Genomic DNA, 13,031 nt, shown 5'->3' on the forward strand with positions numbered 1-13,031 from the left:
CAGGTCTCAAGGTCTACGGCTTGAATATAAATGTGTTCTTACATAATGAATGAGCTTTACACAGGCTAAAAGACAAACATCAGAGCCTTTTACATCAGCAGTGTATTTCAGGAGCAGGATGCTGTCTTCTTCTCTCTCGCTGCTGCACAAAAGCTCCTTTTTTTCTTGGACAATAATGAGACGAATTTGGGAAAGAAACAGATAAAGCAGTTAAAAACAAACATGCTGGAGATGGGAATGAAGAATAAGGAGTTGAAACATCAAATCTCCTTCAGTCATTGAGAGCATCGTTGGCCAAAACAGATCTTAATGAATTAATCATGCATCATGGACTCTCTCCCCTTTTACAATTAAACACACACACACACACACACACACACACACACACACACACACACACACACACACACACACACACACACACACACACACACACACACACACACACACACACACACACACACACACACACACACTAATGCATGCACACAGCTGCTGTGTTGTTTATAAGGCCCATTTGAGATGTCTTATAATGCATTGTGTCATGGAGCATTGGGTCAGGCCGATGGAAATTAAACTCTTCAGACAAGATAAACATTATATTACATCATTACCCTTTACAACACATGTAAATTAAAACCATTATCTTAGCGATTATCCATTCATCTTCACCTCCACCATTCTCTCTCTCTCTCTCACTCCCTTGCCATATGTTTGAATCTCTACCGTTCCCCTTTTCTTCTCCCTCCCTCTCTACAGTTTGGCTTTGGTTCAGTCAGCTCTTTTGTCCTATCAGGCTGTGACTGTTTGAGCTGCCCATTTTCCACTGCTGAATTAAACATTAAACATTAATGCTCTCTGACAGCAATAAATAACATTTAGCACAATGGGGATCTAATAATGACCTGACTCTAGGCTGAGCCCCATCAGAGCCCTTCCTTTGACAACTGCTGAAATGTGATTATCAGGCAGCTGTCTGAGACAACTGTATCTGAATAACTTTAGCACGGGAAGGGGCTTTGATCTCCCCCGCATGAAATTATAGCAGAGATCTGTTTGAGTTACATTTTCTTTCTCACTTTGAGCCAATTATCATTAGAATCACATGTATTATTTCAGTGGATTCCCAGCCCAGACTTATGTGTGCAGATAAATACGGAGTAATGGGGCTTCTAAGACCTCTGCAAAACGGCTCTGTCTCAGTGACTATTGTCTGTGTGACTGTGCATTTATATCACTGCTCAGGCGAACAATGTGGGTACTAGTTCTGCTCAATAATACAGACAGCAGGTCATAGCCCTAATGTCAAAGTTCACATCTATTTCAGCCCGACGAGCTGAAATACGCATTGTAAACAGTGTCACATATCAAACGGCTACAGTATATGTACTCTTGAAGTGAATTCTCTTAAGGGTTATGTTTAGTTTAATTGTGATTTAATTAGATTTTCCTTGTTCCTTTTTGCCTGAGTTCTTGTTCCTTGTTTGTTTCCATGGTTTCTAATTGAATTACACACCTGTTCCCGGTTCTATTTGTAGTAGGATGGCCCCTTTAAGAATGGAGCGTGGATTGCGTGGTGGGTTGGTATGTCAGGCAATCACGTACATACTGTATATTATAGTTGGCTGTGGACCTTTTTTGTCTTGCTTTACATATTGCTCAATTAAGGAGCTAGGAATTTATGGAATTTATTATTTATGGTAAATAATTTATTTATTTTGGGTTCTTTTCCTTTGATTTTCTTTTTTTTTCTTTTCTCTTTTTTACAGTGAGAATTTTTGTGTGCGTTTTGTTTGGTTTGGATTGTTTAATTGTAATTCTCCTGTCTCATAATTTTGAGCTTTATCTAATGTTTGGTGCAAATACATAACAGTGCCCAAAGAGAGAAACCACCTTCAGTTATTTTTGTTGTATTCTTTTTGTGACTTTTTTTTGTATTACTGTATTACTATAAATATAATGTTTTGGGGGGTTGTTGGTATTAAGATTATGTTGTGTGCTTGTGTGTGTGTGTGTGTGTGTGTGTGTGTGTGTGTGTGTGTGTGTGTGTGTGTGTGTGTGTTGGTCGGAGTAAAACTAAGCCACTGGGTTGGCACATAGTGTTGAAGCACAGTGCACAGTAATTTAATGCTTGGATCCTTGGAACTCATAAGTAAAGAAGTAAAGCTATGAATGCCAACGAAAGTTAGATTTTGGTTTAAGCCAATTGGTTGAATTTTAGAGTGTAAATTGTCTTTTTTTTATTGATGTTGAGCTCAATCTCTTTTAGTAGTGATTTGGAGAAATAAACTTGTGATCATGTCATGTGGCATTGCATTTAGTTTTCATTCAGTAGGAGTCTGCTATTTGGGAGGCTTGTGTATTTGGGGTCCCTATTAGGGGCATTTATGATCAGGTCCCAGTCACATATTGATGATCTTCCCTTGTGGATCTAAGCCCTTAGTTTTCCTCATGTCCTGGTCCAGTGTTAAAGTTAGGTTGTAGTGCTTTGTTTGTTCCTAGTGTCTATTCAAACAACCCGATCTCACCAAATGCGTCTATATAGCACGCAGTGTGTTTATCGTGTAATATATACGCGAAAATGAGTTTTTACGTGCATAGTATACGCATGGATAGCACATGGTTGGGTTTAGGGTGGGGTAGGGTGCGTGTGTATTATACGCTTGGGTAGGATTAGTGGTGTGGGGTGCGTGTGTATATCACGAAATTAAGTGCGTATCATATGCACGCGCAAAACTGCGTATCATATCCACGTAAAAACTCATTTTCGCGTATATATTACACGATAAACACACTGCGTGCTATAGAGACGCATTTGGGTGAGAACAGGCTGATTCAAATTATCTCAAATCGTCTTCTTGTGTCATGCTCTCTCTCTTGTTGGATGAACTACAGCTCACCGTATCACTTACACTTTTAAATGAGAACAATCCATCAGTAAACACTTATGCTATATATAATTGATAGTTTAAATATTTTGTTAAATGATTGCAAACGCAAAAGATACATTAATCATAAGCCGACTATTTTCTGTACACACTTTGTGCAAACTTAAAAATGAAGGAAATAATATGGAGTACACATTCCAGTGCTATCTGTTCAAATATATATCTGTTCAAATGTATAATAAATTATTCATACAGATTTCTGTAACAAAAATAACAATGAGCAGTCAGGTAATAAACAATGCATGCTTTAAAAAGCACAGTGCCCCAGATATAAGCGTGCATTTTTATCCAGCTTCACACTTGCGACTCATCTACAGTACAGATGCTTCCAGACTATAATTAGCATAATGTAGCACAACCCTAAAAAGCTGTGACAATGTGAGAAACTACACCCAGTGAATTCTCAGTTTCTCTAACCTTTGAATAGTCTTTAAACTAACCTTTATGTTATTGATTTTGCCCTTCTTCATAATGGCCAGCACTTCCACAAAGGTTAAAGAGCACTAATATTATGATCCTGTATTTTTTAGTAGTAAGGGCTCTTAAAATAAAGTTGAAATGAAGTTATTTACGTAACCAAACGACAGTTTGCTACACGCTAACTGCATCCTACTAGAGCTAGCATGACACTAGTCAGACAGTATGTTCTTACAGTAATTCTGTTTATCTGAAGACACTTAGAGCACCATTCCTTACAGTAAATACAATTTCTGTACAGGTCATACCAGGCGGGGCGGGGGGGGGGGGGGGGGGGGGTTACTTAGTGCTTCTTATTATTATCAATGTTGAAAACAGTTGTACTGCATAAAATTTTTGTCGAAACATTAATAAAAAAATTAATTGTGTTGTGTTGTGTGTGTGCCTGCGTGTGTGTGTGTGTGTGTGTGTGTGTGTGTGTGCGTGTGTGTGTGTGCGCGTGCGTGCGTGCGTGCGTGCGTGCGTGCGTGTGTGTGTGTGTGTGTGTGTGTGTGTGTGTGTGTGTCGACTGATGCAGTTAGAAAGTATTCTCTGAAAGGGAAAAAACATGGACTCTGAGTTATTAAATAAAAATGTGATGAGAGGTCTGTTGTGTTTATGTCTGTTTATTAAGGTCCCTGTGAACTGATTCTAAACACTTGCAGCTGCTGTGGACCCCATCTTTAATGTGTGCCATAATAAAACAGAATCTAGAATAGAGAAAGTTGCCGTGTTAATGGGATTTCTGCATTTCCTCCACCCACACTTAAAGCACTATGAGACTCATTCATTTTCCAGGTTGTTTGAGTACACTGTAAAAAATAATCTGATCAAAAAGTTATGATAACTTATATATGTCATTAACTCAGACATAAAATAATGTGTTATGAAATTTCAGCTCAATTGTTTGAGTTTTCAATCTTTCAATTTAGGTTCATAAGTTACTTCAATGAATCACAAATTACAGGTGCTTGAATGAACTTGCAATTTTAAATTGAGTGGAGGACAGCTCTTTGCGCATGTGCGGGAGACTACAGACGACGAGGCCACGAGACAAGCACGTTTTTCCCGCCTGCAAGCAGTCACACTTCAAACGGCCGGGTGCCTCATTTTTCCATCAGACAAGACGATCGGGTTGGCGTGAACAAGTTCGCTATTGGTAAGTGTTCGTGTTTTGTAGATATTATGAATGTGCGTTGATGAAACCAATAACGCGATTAACGTTAGATATCGTTACCTTTTGATATGTGCGACAACTGTGATGTCATTTAACCGAGGCACATTTCAGCGGCCGTTAATGTTAGCTAGAACACGTTTGCAGTCTTTTAGTTCAGTCAGAGACGGTTGATAAAGCTTTATCTGAGACAATACCAGTTTTCACTGTAAACTGTTGTAGAAAACACCATTTCTGATAGACCGTATGTCAAGGCCAAATACACTAACGTTACCGTTCAAAAGTTTGGGATCAGTCAGATTTTTATCTTCTGCTCACCACAGCTGCATTTATTTGATTAAAAATACAAACAAAACAGTAATATTGTGAAATAGTGTTCCAATTTAAAACAGCTGTTTTCTATTTTAATATATTTTAAACTGTAAATTATTCCTGTGATCAAAGCTGAATTTTCAGTCTTCAGTGTCACATGATCCACCAGAAATCCTTCTAATATGATGATTTGATGCTCAAGAAACATTCATGATCATTATCAATGTTGAAAACAGTTGTGTACAATTTTTTTTTTCTAAATTCTTTGATGAATAGAAAGTTAAAAATAACAGCATTTATCTGAAATCTAAAGCTTTTGTGACATTAAACACCATTCAAAAGTTTGGGGTCATTAAGAATTTTTATTTTATTTTTTGGGGAAATGAATAAAATAAATCAATACTTTTATTCATGAAGGATGAGTTAAACTGATAAAAAGTTACAGTAAAGACATTTATAATGTTAGAAAATATTCTATTTTAAATAAATGCTGTTCTTATGAACTTTCTATTCATCAAAGAATTTTGAAGAAAAAAAAAATTGTACACAACTGTTTTCAACTGATAATAATAATGAATATTTTTTTGAGCATCAAATCATCATATAGTGATTTCTGAAGGATCATGTGACACTGAAGACTGGAGTAATGATGATATGATAAATTCAGCTTTGATCACAGGAGTAATTTACAGTTTAAAATATATTAAAATAGAAAACCGCTGTTTTAAATTGGAATACTATTTCACAATAGTACTGTTTTTGTTTGTATTTTTAATCAAATAAATGCAGCCTTGGTGAGCAGAAGATACTTCTTTTAAAAACATTAAAAATCGTACTGACCCCAAACTTTTGAACGGTAGTGTATGTTCATGCCCAGGGCTGCAAAATAATTTTGGAGAACCACTGAGGTGGTTGTTCTTTCTGGGGTCCGCTTGCCAGTGCGAGCTGATTAACGTTAGCTGCCTGTAGATCATGGCGGCGATACTAACGAACTAACTTAGTGCTAGATTATTAGCAGCCGCTCGGTTGCTGCAAGCCCATTATTCTTTCTTATTACAGAACATCGTTGCGTTAGCTAGTGCTAAAGAGCAATGCAACAATTTATACATCCAATTTGTTAGTTAGACTTAACTTGAAATGTGCTGTTGTTCATTTTTACAATTCACATCACTTAGCAGCTAAAACTTTTCTTCTGTTTTGTGTGTTTCAGGTGTTTTATGATTTACCAGGCTCCGCTACTCATTTTATGAAGTGGACTTGTAAGTTTTGCAATTTTGCTTCATACATTCAAAAGACTATAGTGAATCATTACAAAGACAAGCATGGACGTGGAAGAACAGGTTTTAGTTGTATTTACCCGGATTGTCTTACCGTCTTTCAATCCCATGTGGAACTTTTAAAACATTTGACGGACCACAAACAAGGAACCAGTCCTGTTGCTAAACTTCGTTGTGAACTTTGTACTTTTTCAGCGCCAAGCAATATCAAACATTATTTTCTTCATTTAAAGAGACATTTGATAAAAAGAGAGACTGTGAATTGCCCATTTGTGGGGTGCTGTTTTACATCTAGAGTAGCCTCGACTTTTACTGCTCACAGAAGCCGATATCATCAGTCTTCTACATTCAATAATTTCAAACCTGAACTTATTATTCATTGTCAAAGTCAAGCTTCTGTCAATGATGAACAGGATAACTTTGATTTAGAATCACCAGATGTTTCAGTGACTGAACCTGACTCTCAGCCTACACAGAAGTCAGTTGAGCGCAGAATTGCATCCCTTTTCCTTCGACTGCAAGCCGTCCTTCATGTGTCAAAGTCTGCGATTCAAGAAATTGTGGATGATTTCTTTGATATTGGAAAATGTGCTGGACAAATAACTAGGGAGTCAATTGAGAATGTTTTGGAGAAGCATAATTGCACATCTGAGGAATGTTTGACATCCTTGACCGAACTATTTCAAAGTTCTAACCCACTTAATTTCCTTTCAAGAGAAGGATCTTTAGGCACAGACTACAAAAGACAGTTATATTACAAAAAGAACTTCAATGTCATTGAACCTGTCGAATATCTTTTGAACAGACAAGAAAAGTTTCATACTGTTATCTATATCCCTATTCTAAAGTTACTTTCAGATCTTCTTGAAAAAGAAGAGGTACTGCAAGCACTGGGGAAAAACAAACCTGTTGAACAGTCTGGCTACTACAAGTCTTTTCTGGATGGTGACTTCTATAAATCGAATGTAATCCTCTCAGGTCAAGAACTAAGTGTAGCTATTACTTTGTATATTGACGACTTTGAAATCTGCAATCCCTTGGGCACATCCAAAAAAAAACATAAAGTCTGTGGTGTGTATTGGGTTATTGGCAATTTACCCTCTAGATACAAGTCAGCATTATCATCAATCTACCTTGCTTTACTGTGCAAGGCTGAGCATGTCAGGATTTATGGTTATGATCGTGTTTTGAAGCCACTGATTGAAGATATAAAATGTCTTGAAACAGTAGGTGTGTTTGTAGAGAAAATAGGGTGTAATGTTAAAGGCACCATCTTGTTCGTTGCTGCTGACAACTTGGCAGCACATTCCTTAGGTGGATTCCAAGAGTCTTTCAATGTTGAGAAGTTTTGTAGGTTTTGTCTAGCTAGTCGTCAAGACATACAAACGTGTGACGTTAGAACTGGGAACTTTGTTTTAAGGTCACCAGAATCATTTGATGAAGCTGTAAATGTCTTGAAGCAGAGGGACCTTGCATCTGTTGATGGTGTGAAACGAGACTGCCCTCTCAACAGCCTGACAGGTTTTCACACATGCACAGGCTTTCCACCTGATTTTTTACACGATGTGCTGGAAGGGATTGTGCCTGTAGAACTAAGTCTGTGCCTTACAGATTTGATTTCAAAGAAGTATTTCACATTAGAAGAGCTTAATAGTGAAATTCAGAGCTTCCCTTTTAAATTCTCGGATAAGACAAATCGTCCTCAGAAAATTCCTTCAACTTTTCAAAAGAATGGAACTGTAGGTGGTAACGGCCACGAAAATTGGAGTCTTGTGCGTTTCCTTCCCCTCATCATCGGCCACCGTGTTCCAGAAGGGGATCAAACATGGGAAGTAATCCTTGAGCTGAAAGACTTGGTTGAGCTCTTAGCGACTCCATATCACACTGAAGACTCACTGTGTTATGTGCAGTCCAAAATATCGGATCATAGACAGTTACTACTGACAGTTTTCCCGGATTACAAATTGCGCCCCAAACATCACTTTATTGAACATTATCCTTGCCTTATTCAAAGATTTGGACCCTTAATAGAGTGTTGGACAATCAGGTTTGAGGCTAAGCATTCTTTTTTTAAGAAGGTAGTGCGTGATGCCAATAACTTTAAAAACATTCTGCTTACCCTTGCCTCAAGACACCAACTTATGCTGGCATATTATCTTGAAATGCCCAGCATTTTCAAGCCTGAGATTGAGACAGCAAAAGTGACTGATGTGTGCCTGGGAGTCTTAGATGGTGGTCTTAGATTAGCAATCTTGAATAGATTCAGTGATGTTGACACAGTTGGACTGGCCCCTAATGTCTTCTTAAATGGAACGCAGTATTCAAAGGGAATGATACTTTCTGTTGGAAGTACAAGTGGACTACCCAACTTCGGAAGGATTTTGGAAATATGCATTGTGCTGGCTGGTCATGTTTGTTTCTTCGTTGAACCTTTTTCGACTTACTATGTGGAGCATTTAAGGAGTTACCATCTTGTGAAGAAAAGTCCTGCTGAGTGTCTCTTGGTGAAACCAGATGATCTCAATGACTACATGCCACTTGTGTCATACCTTGTCCAGGGACGCCTGTTAACCACTCCTAGAACATTCTTGCTGAATTAAGGCTGCTGTAAGTTTGTGTTTTTCTACCCTGATGTAGCAGAATTAACCCTCTTGCAATGTTTCCCAAATCTCTCTAGGAGTGATGGGTGTCCTGCAAAATATAATTTAACAGCCTGATCCAAAAGAATTAACCCTCTTGAAGTGTTTTCCAAATATCTTCAGTAGTAACCATTTGTTTGTATGTATACAATGAATTAAACCTTCTTTCTTCTCCAATTTCAGGCCGAAGTAATCCACGATGCTGCTGCGAGTTGTTCTCTCTGAGATGGATATCAGGCGCCTTTCCATCGAAATCACCCCCCCTAGTGTTGATGCTCTGTGCCAGGTGTTGCGTGCAAACCTTGGCCTGAGAGGTGGATTTATTTTACAATTTGAGGACCCTGCGTTCAAGGATCAGCTGACCAATTTGACCGACATCAGAGACCTTCCTGAGGAGAGAGCAACATTGAAAGTGTTGTTCACAGCTGATGCAGCTTGCTCGTATTCCACATTGGATACAGCCAGCCTTCCATCTCTCAGTAGTGGGGAATCTGACTCCCAGCACTGGCCTGAGCCCTTTCCGATTCCAGAGTTCTCGCATGATGTTGAACTCACGCTGCAAGAAGCAAATGGAAGATATGCAAAAGATGGATCTGTGCTGGTGATTCCTAAAGGTATGAAAACTGATATCCTGGACACACTTGCAGACAGTATGTCAAAGATTAGTCCTTATCCTGAGAGGCAACACTATGAGAATGTTGCCAAAGCGCTTGTGGAGAAGCATCCCAGTCTAAAGGAGCCAGGGTCTGGAAAGGGTTGGTACGGCTGGTTCCACAGCCTGAAGTTTAAGCTCGGAAACTATCGACAGAAGTTAAGTGCAGCTGGATGCCCAGAGGTGAGAGTAAACAAAAGAAAAGGAGAAGAAGCCAAGGGACCACGTATGAAGAAGTCAAAGAAGGGCGAGGTCCACTACTGTCCAGATCCACCAGAAGGACTGAGTGATGAAGACATGGAAGAAAAGCGGAGGATGATGGAGGTACATCACACACATGCACATCACACATACACTTCATACCCGTCTAATATTACTGCATACATACCTGCCTATATTATACTAACTACCTACACTTTGCTTTTGTGTCTGTGAAGCCTACTATTTTGTCTTAGTATGTGCCCTTTGTTCTTGTGCAATCAAATTCAGATGGAAGTGCTGAAAAAAGACCCAGATCACCAGCAGATAGATGAGCTGATGTCTGCCACGTTCTCCAAGCGCAGAAAGGAGATCGTAGGGGATCAACCTCTCGTTGGAGATGTCATAGCTAGATGGCCGGCCATGTTCTGTGAGAGACAGGTATAACAATAGACAACACAGCCTAAGATTAATCACTTACCATAATCCAATGACTGGATATCAATGTATGAGATTCCCTCCAGTAAGTACTAGAGAGATGTCTGATACTGTATTGTGGTCCGTTCAGAAATGTTTTTTTTTTAGTCCGAATGGTGGCGTGAATGTGCATACAGATAAGTGAGAGGATTGTGTTTAGTTTTACTGAGTGGATGAAAGCCTTTGACAACAGACCACCTTACTAAATTGTGACTCTATGCTTTGAAAAATATTTTCTCTCATTTCTTAACCTTTTTGTCTTTTTTGTCTCCTCAGGTTCGGGCAGAGTTCAAAAGAGTCGTAAGCACAGACCTTCTTGAGTCGTTCCTCGACGGACTTGATGACCTGACACCAAGACTGCTGGAAGTGTACGAAGCTGCGACCAAGTCGGCAAAGAAGCCTGCACTGAAAGCCATTTTGGACTGTCTGAAGAAAGACGTGAGTAGACGAGCTGAGAATTGTAAAATTGGGCACCAGATGTTCGCAATAAAATCTCAACACTGCTTATTTTTGTCTTGTAGGACACAAACGAAAGGAGAAGGACTGCTGCTCTGCTGGGTCTGCCACACTACCTAAGAGAAGAGCCATCAGACATCATCAGGATGTGTGATGTAAGACCTTTTTCTGTCATGCATAACAGCCCATATACGAACGCACCCACCCACATATACACTTGCGTGCACACACACACCACTCACCTCACTACACCCCCCACACACACACACACACAAACAAACACACACACAACCTTTAACACAGAGCTTGGATTAGATACACTCATGGGTCTTGATAAAGTCCTGTGGCAACAAAATAGTGATGATGCAGGGAGGGGTGAGAGGCAGAATAGGGATGGGGAGGATGAGGGTTGGGTGGAATATTGGTGATGGGAGGAGGGAGAGGTAGAACAATGTTGGGGGAGGAGAAAGGAGGGGTAGAATAGGGATGGGGAGAGAACCCAGTGCAACATACACTTAACCCAGATCTGAGAGGACACTGAAGTTTTCACCCTTGCAGTAACCTTGCCCCTACAAACATGCACACTCACAACTGAAAGCCCAAGACTATTTTATTAGTTTGAAAACAAGGCTTATGATCACTGAGACTTAAGTAGCTTTGCAGAGCATGCACTTCTTGACCCAAACATTCACACTATTTTTTTTCTTCTGCTTTTCAAGGCCCATGGTGAGACTCTGACTGCAGCCATGGAGGGGATGCAACTTGGCCTGTTGATAGGCTATGAAGGTGAAAACCAGGATGCATTTCCACGTGAAGTCTTCAATGTGGCAGTTGTGGTTGAGGAGACTGTTGTGCTTCACAACTTTAAGGATGTGCCATCCAGCTTTGCCATGCTTTTGGGGATCATCTACTGTGTTAACCTTGAGTATCCACAAGCCATGAAGTACTCCTTTGAGTTCCTTCAGAGGGTAGTGATGAAGATCAAACCAGATCAAGCCTCTGCCAGAGTCCACGGCATCCGAAACAAGCTCCTGAGGTACAATTTGTAAACCATGCCGAATACGATTGGAATTCATTTTTTCCCTTTGTTTCTGTTGACGTATCAAGTCTCAAATATTTGAAAAAAACCAGCTGAAGTTTTAGTTTGTTTGTGTTTGGGGTTCAGCACAGCTTGTCAGCTGGCTCTGTGCGATTAATGTTAAAACCTGTTCAATATTTCAGTGTTGTTTAAGGAAAAAAGCGAATGTGTTTAAAGGAAAGTATTTTCTATTGGGTGAATGTGAATAGTGCTGTATTGGCTGAACATTGGTTTTAATAAAAAAAATGTTTTGTACAAACACACACATTACACACACTCACACACAAACAATCAAACACCATACAAACACACACCACACCACACCCACAAACAAACACCACACCCACAAACAAACACACACTCACAAACAAACACACACCACACCCACAAACAAACACACACACCACACTCACAAACAAACACACACCACACCCACAAACAAACACACACACCACACTCACAAACAAACACACACCACACCCACAAACAAACACACACACACACCACACTCACAATCAAACACCACACTCACAAACAAACACACACCACACTCACAAACACACACACCACACCCACAAACAAACACCACACCCACAAACAAACACCACACCCACAAACAAACACCACACCCACAAACAAACACCACACCCACAAACAAACACCACACCCACAAACAAACACACACACCACACTCACAAACAAACACACACCACACCCACAAACACCACACCCACAAATAAACACACACTCACAAACAAACACCACACCCACAAACAAACACACACCACACACAAACAAACACCACACACAAAGAAACAAGCACACCACAAACACACCCACCCACAAACAAACACACCACACACAAACACACACCACAAACACCACACATACACATACATACAAACACACACAGAAACAGGGTTCATCACAGATTAAGACGATTAATGATTTATAAAAGTAAAATTTAAATGAATCTTTGTGCTGATTAAAATATAAAACAGTTGAAACTGATATTAAACTTACCAGAGACAAAGAGTGTTGTGAAAGGAAAAAAGCTAATGTGTTTAATAGAAAGTATTTTCTATTGGGTGAATATGAATAGTGTTGTATTGGCTGTATTGGCTTAACATTGGTTTTAATAAAAAAAATGTTTTGTACACAAATGTGTGTGTGTTTATAATGAATTGTTAAGTTAAAACAAGAAATTATTTTAGATCATCTTAAATTGATACCCTAATTCAAAGACATTACTTAATTGAAATTACTAAGTTGAACCCACTAATGGGGATAAGTGAACAGAACGCTCATTAATGAGTTCACTTTATTTTGAACTTGCACAGCAAAGTTGAAACAACAATAATTGT

At 39.3% G+C, this 13,031-nt stretch overlaps 1 protein-coding gene across 2 annotated transcripts; it reads left to right on the forward strand.

The window, feature by feature from the left end:
• The first annotated feature begins 4,487 nt into the window (after window positions 1-4,487).
• On the forward strand, window positions 4,488-12,772 carry LOC306994338 (uncharacterized protein). 2 transcript variants are annotated; one of them, XM_079604749.1, is made up of 7 exons: window positions 4,488-4,563; window positions 6,101-6,149; window positions 8,990-9,782; window positions 9,948-10,097; window positions 10,410-10,571; window positions 10,655-10,744; window positions 11,309-12,772. In XM_079604749.1, exons 3-7 carry the CDS (start codon window positions 9,006-9,008, stop codon window positions 11,636-11,638), a joined length of 1,509 nt encoding a protein of 502 aa, XP_079460875.1. In that variant the 5' UTR covers window positions 4,488-4,563; window positions 6,101-6,149; window positions 8,990-9,005; the 3' UTR covers window positions 11,639-12,772. The 2 variants fall into 2 exon arrangements, with proteins under 2 accessions (XP_079460875.1, XP_079460876.1); XM_079604750.1 differs by lacking the exons at window positions 4,488-4,563; window positions 6,101-6,149 and adding an exon at window positions 7,045-8,774.
• Window positions 12,773-13,031: the final 259 nt, after the last annotated feature.

Source organism: Phoxinus phoxinus (genome assembly GCF_949152265.1).
Source record: "Phoxinus phoxinus genome assembly, chromosome: 2".
Lineage (NCBI taxonomy): Eukaryota > Metazoa > Chordata > Actinopteri > Cypriniformes > Leuciscidae > Phoxinus > Phoxinus phoxinus.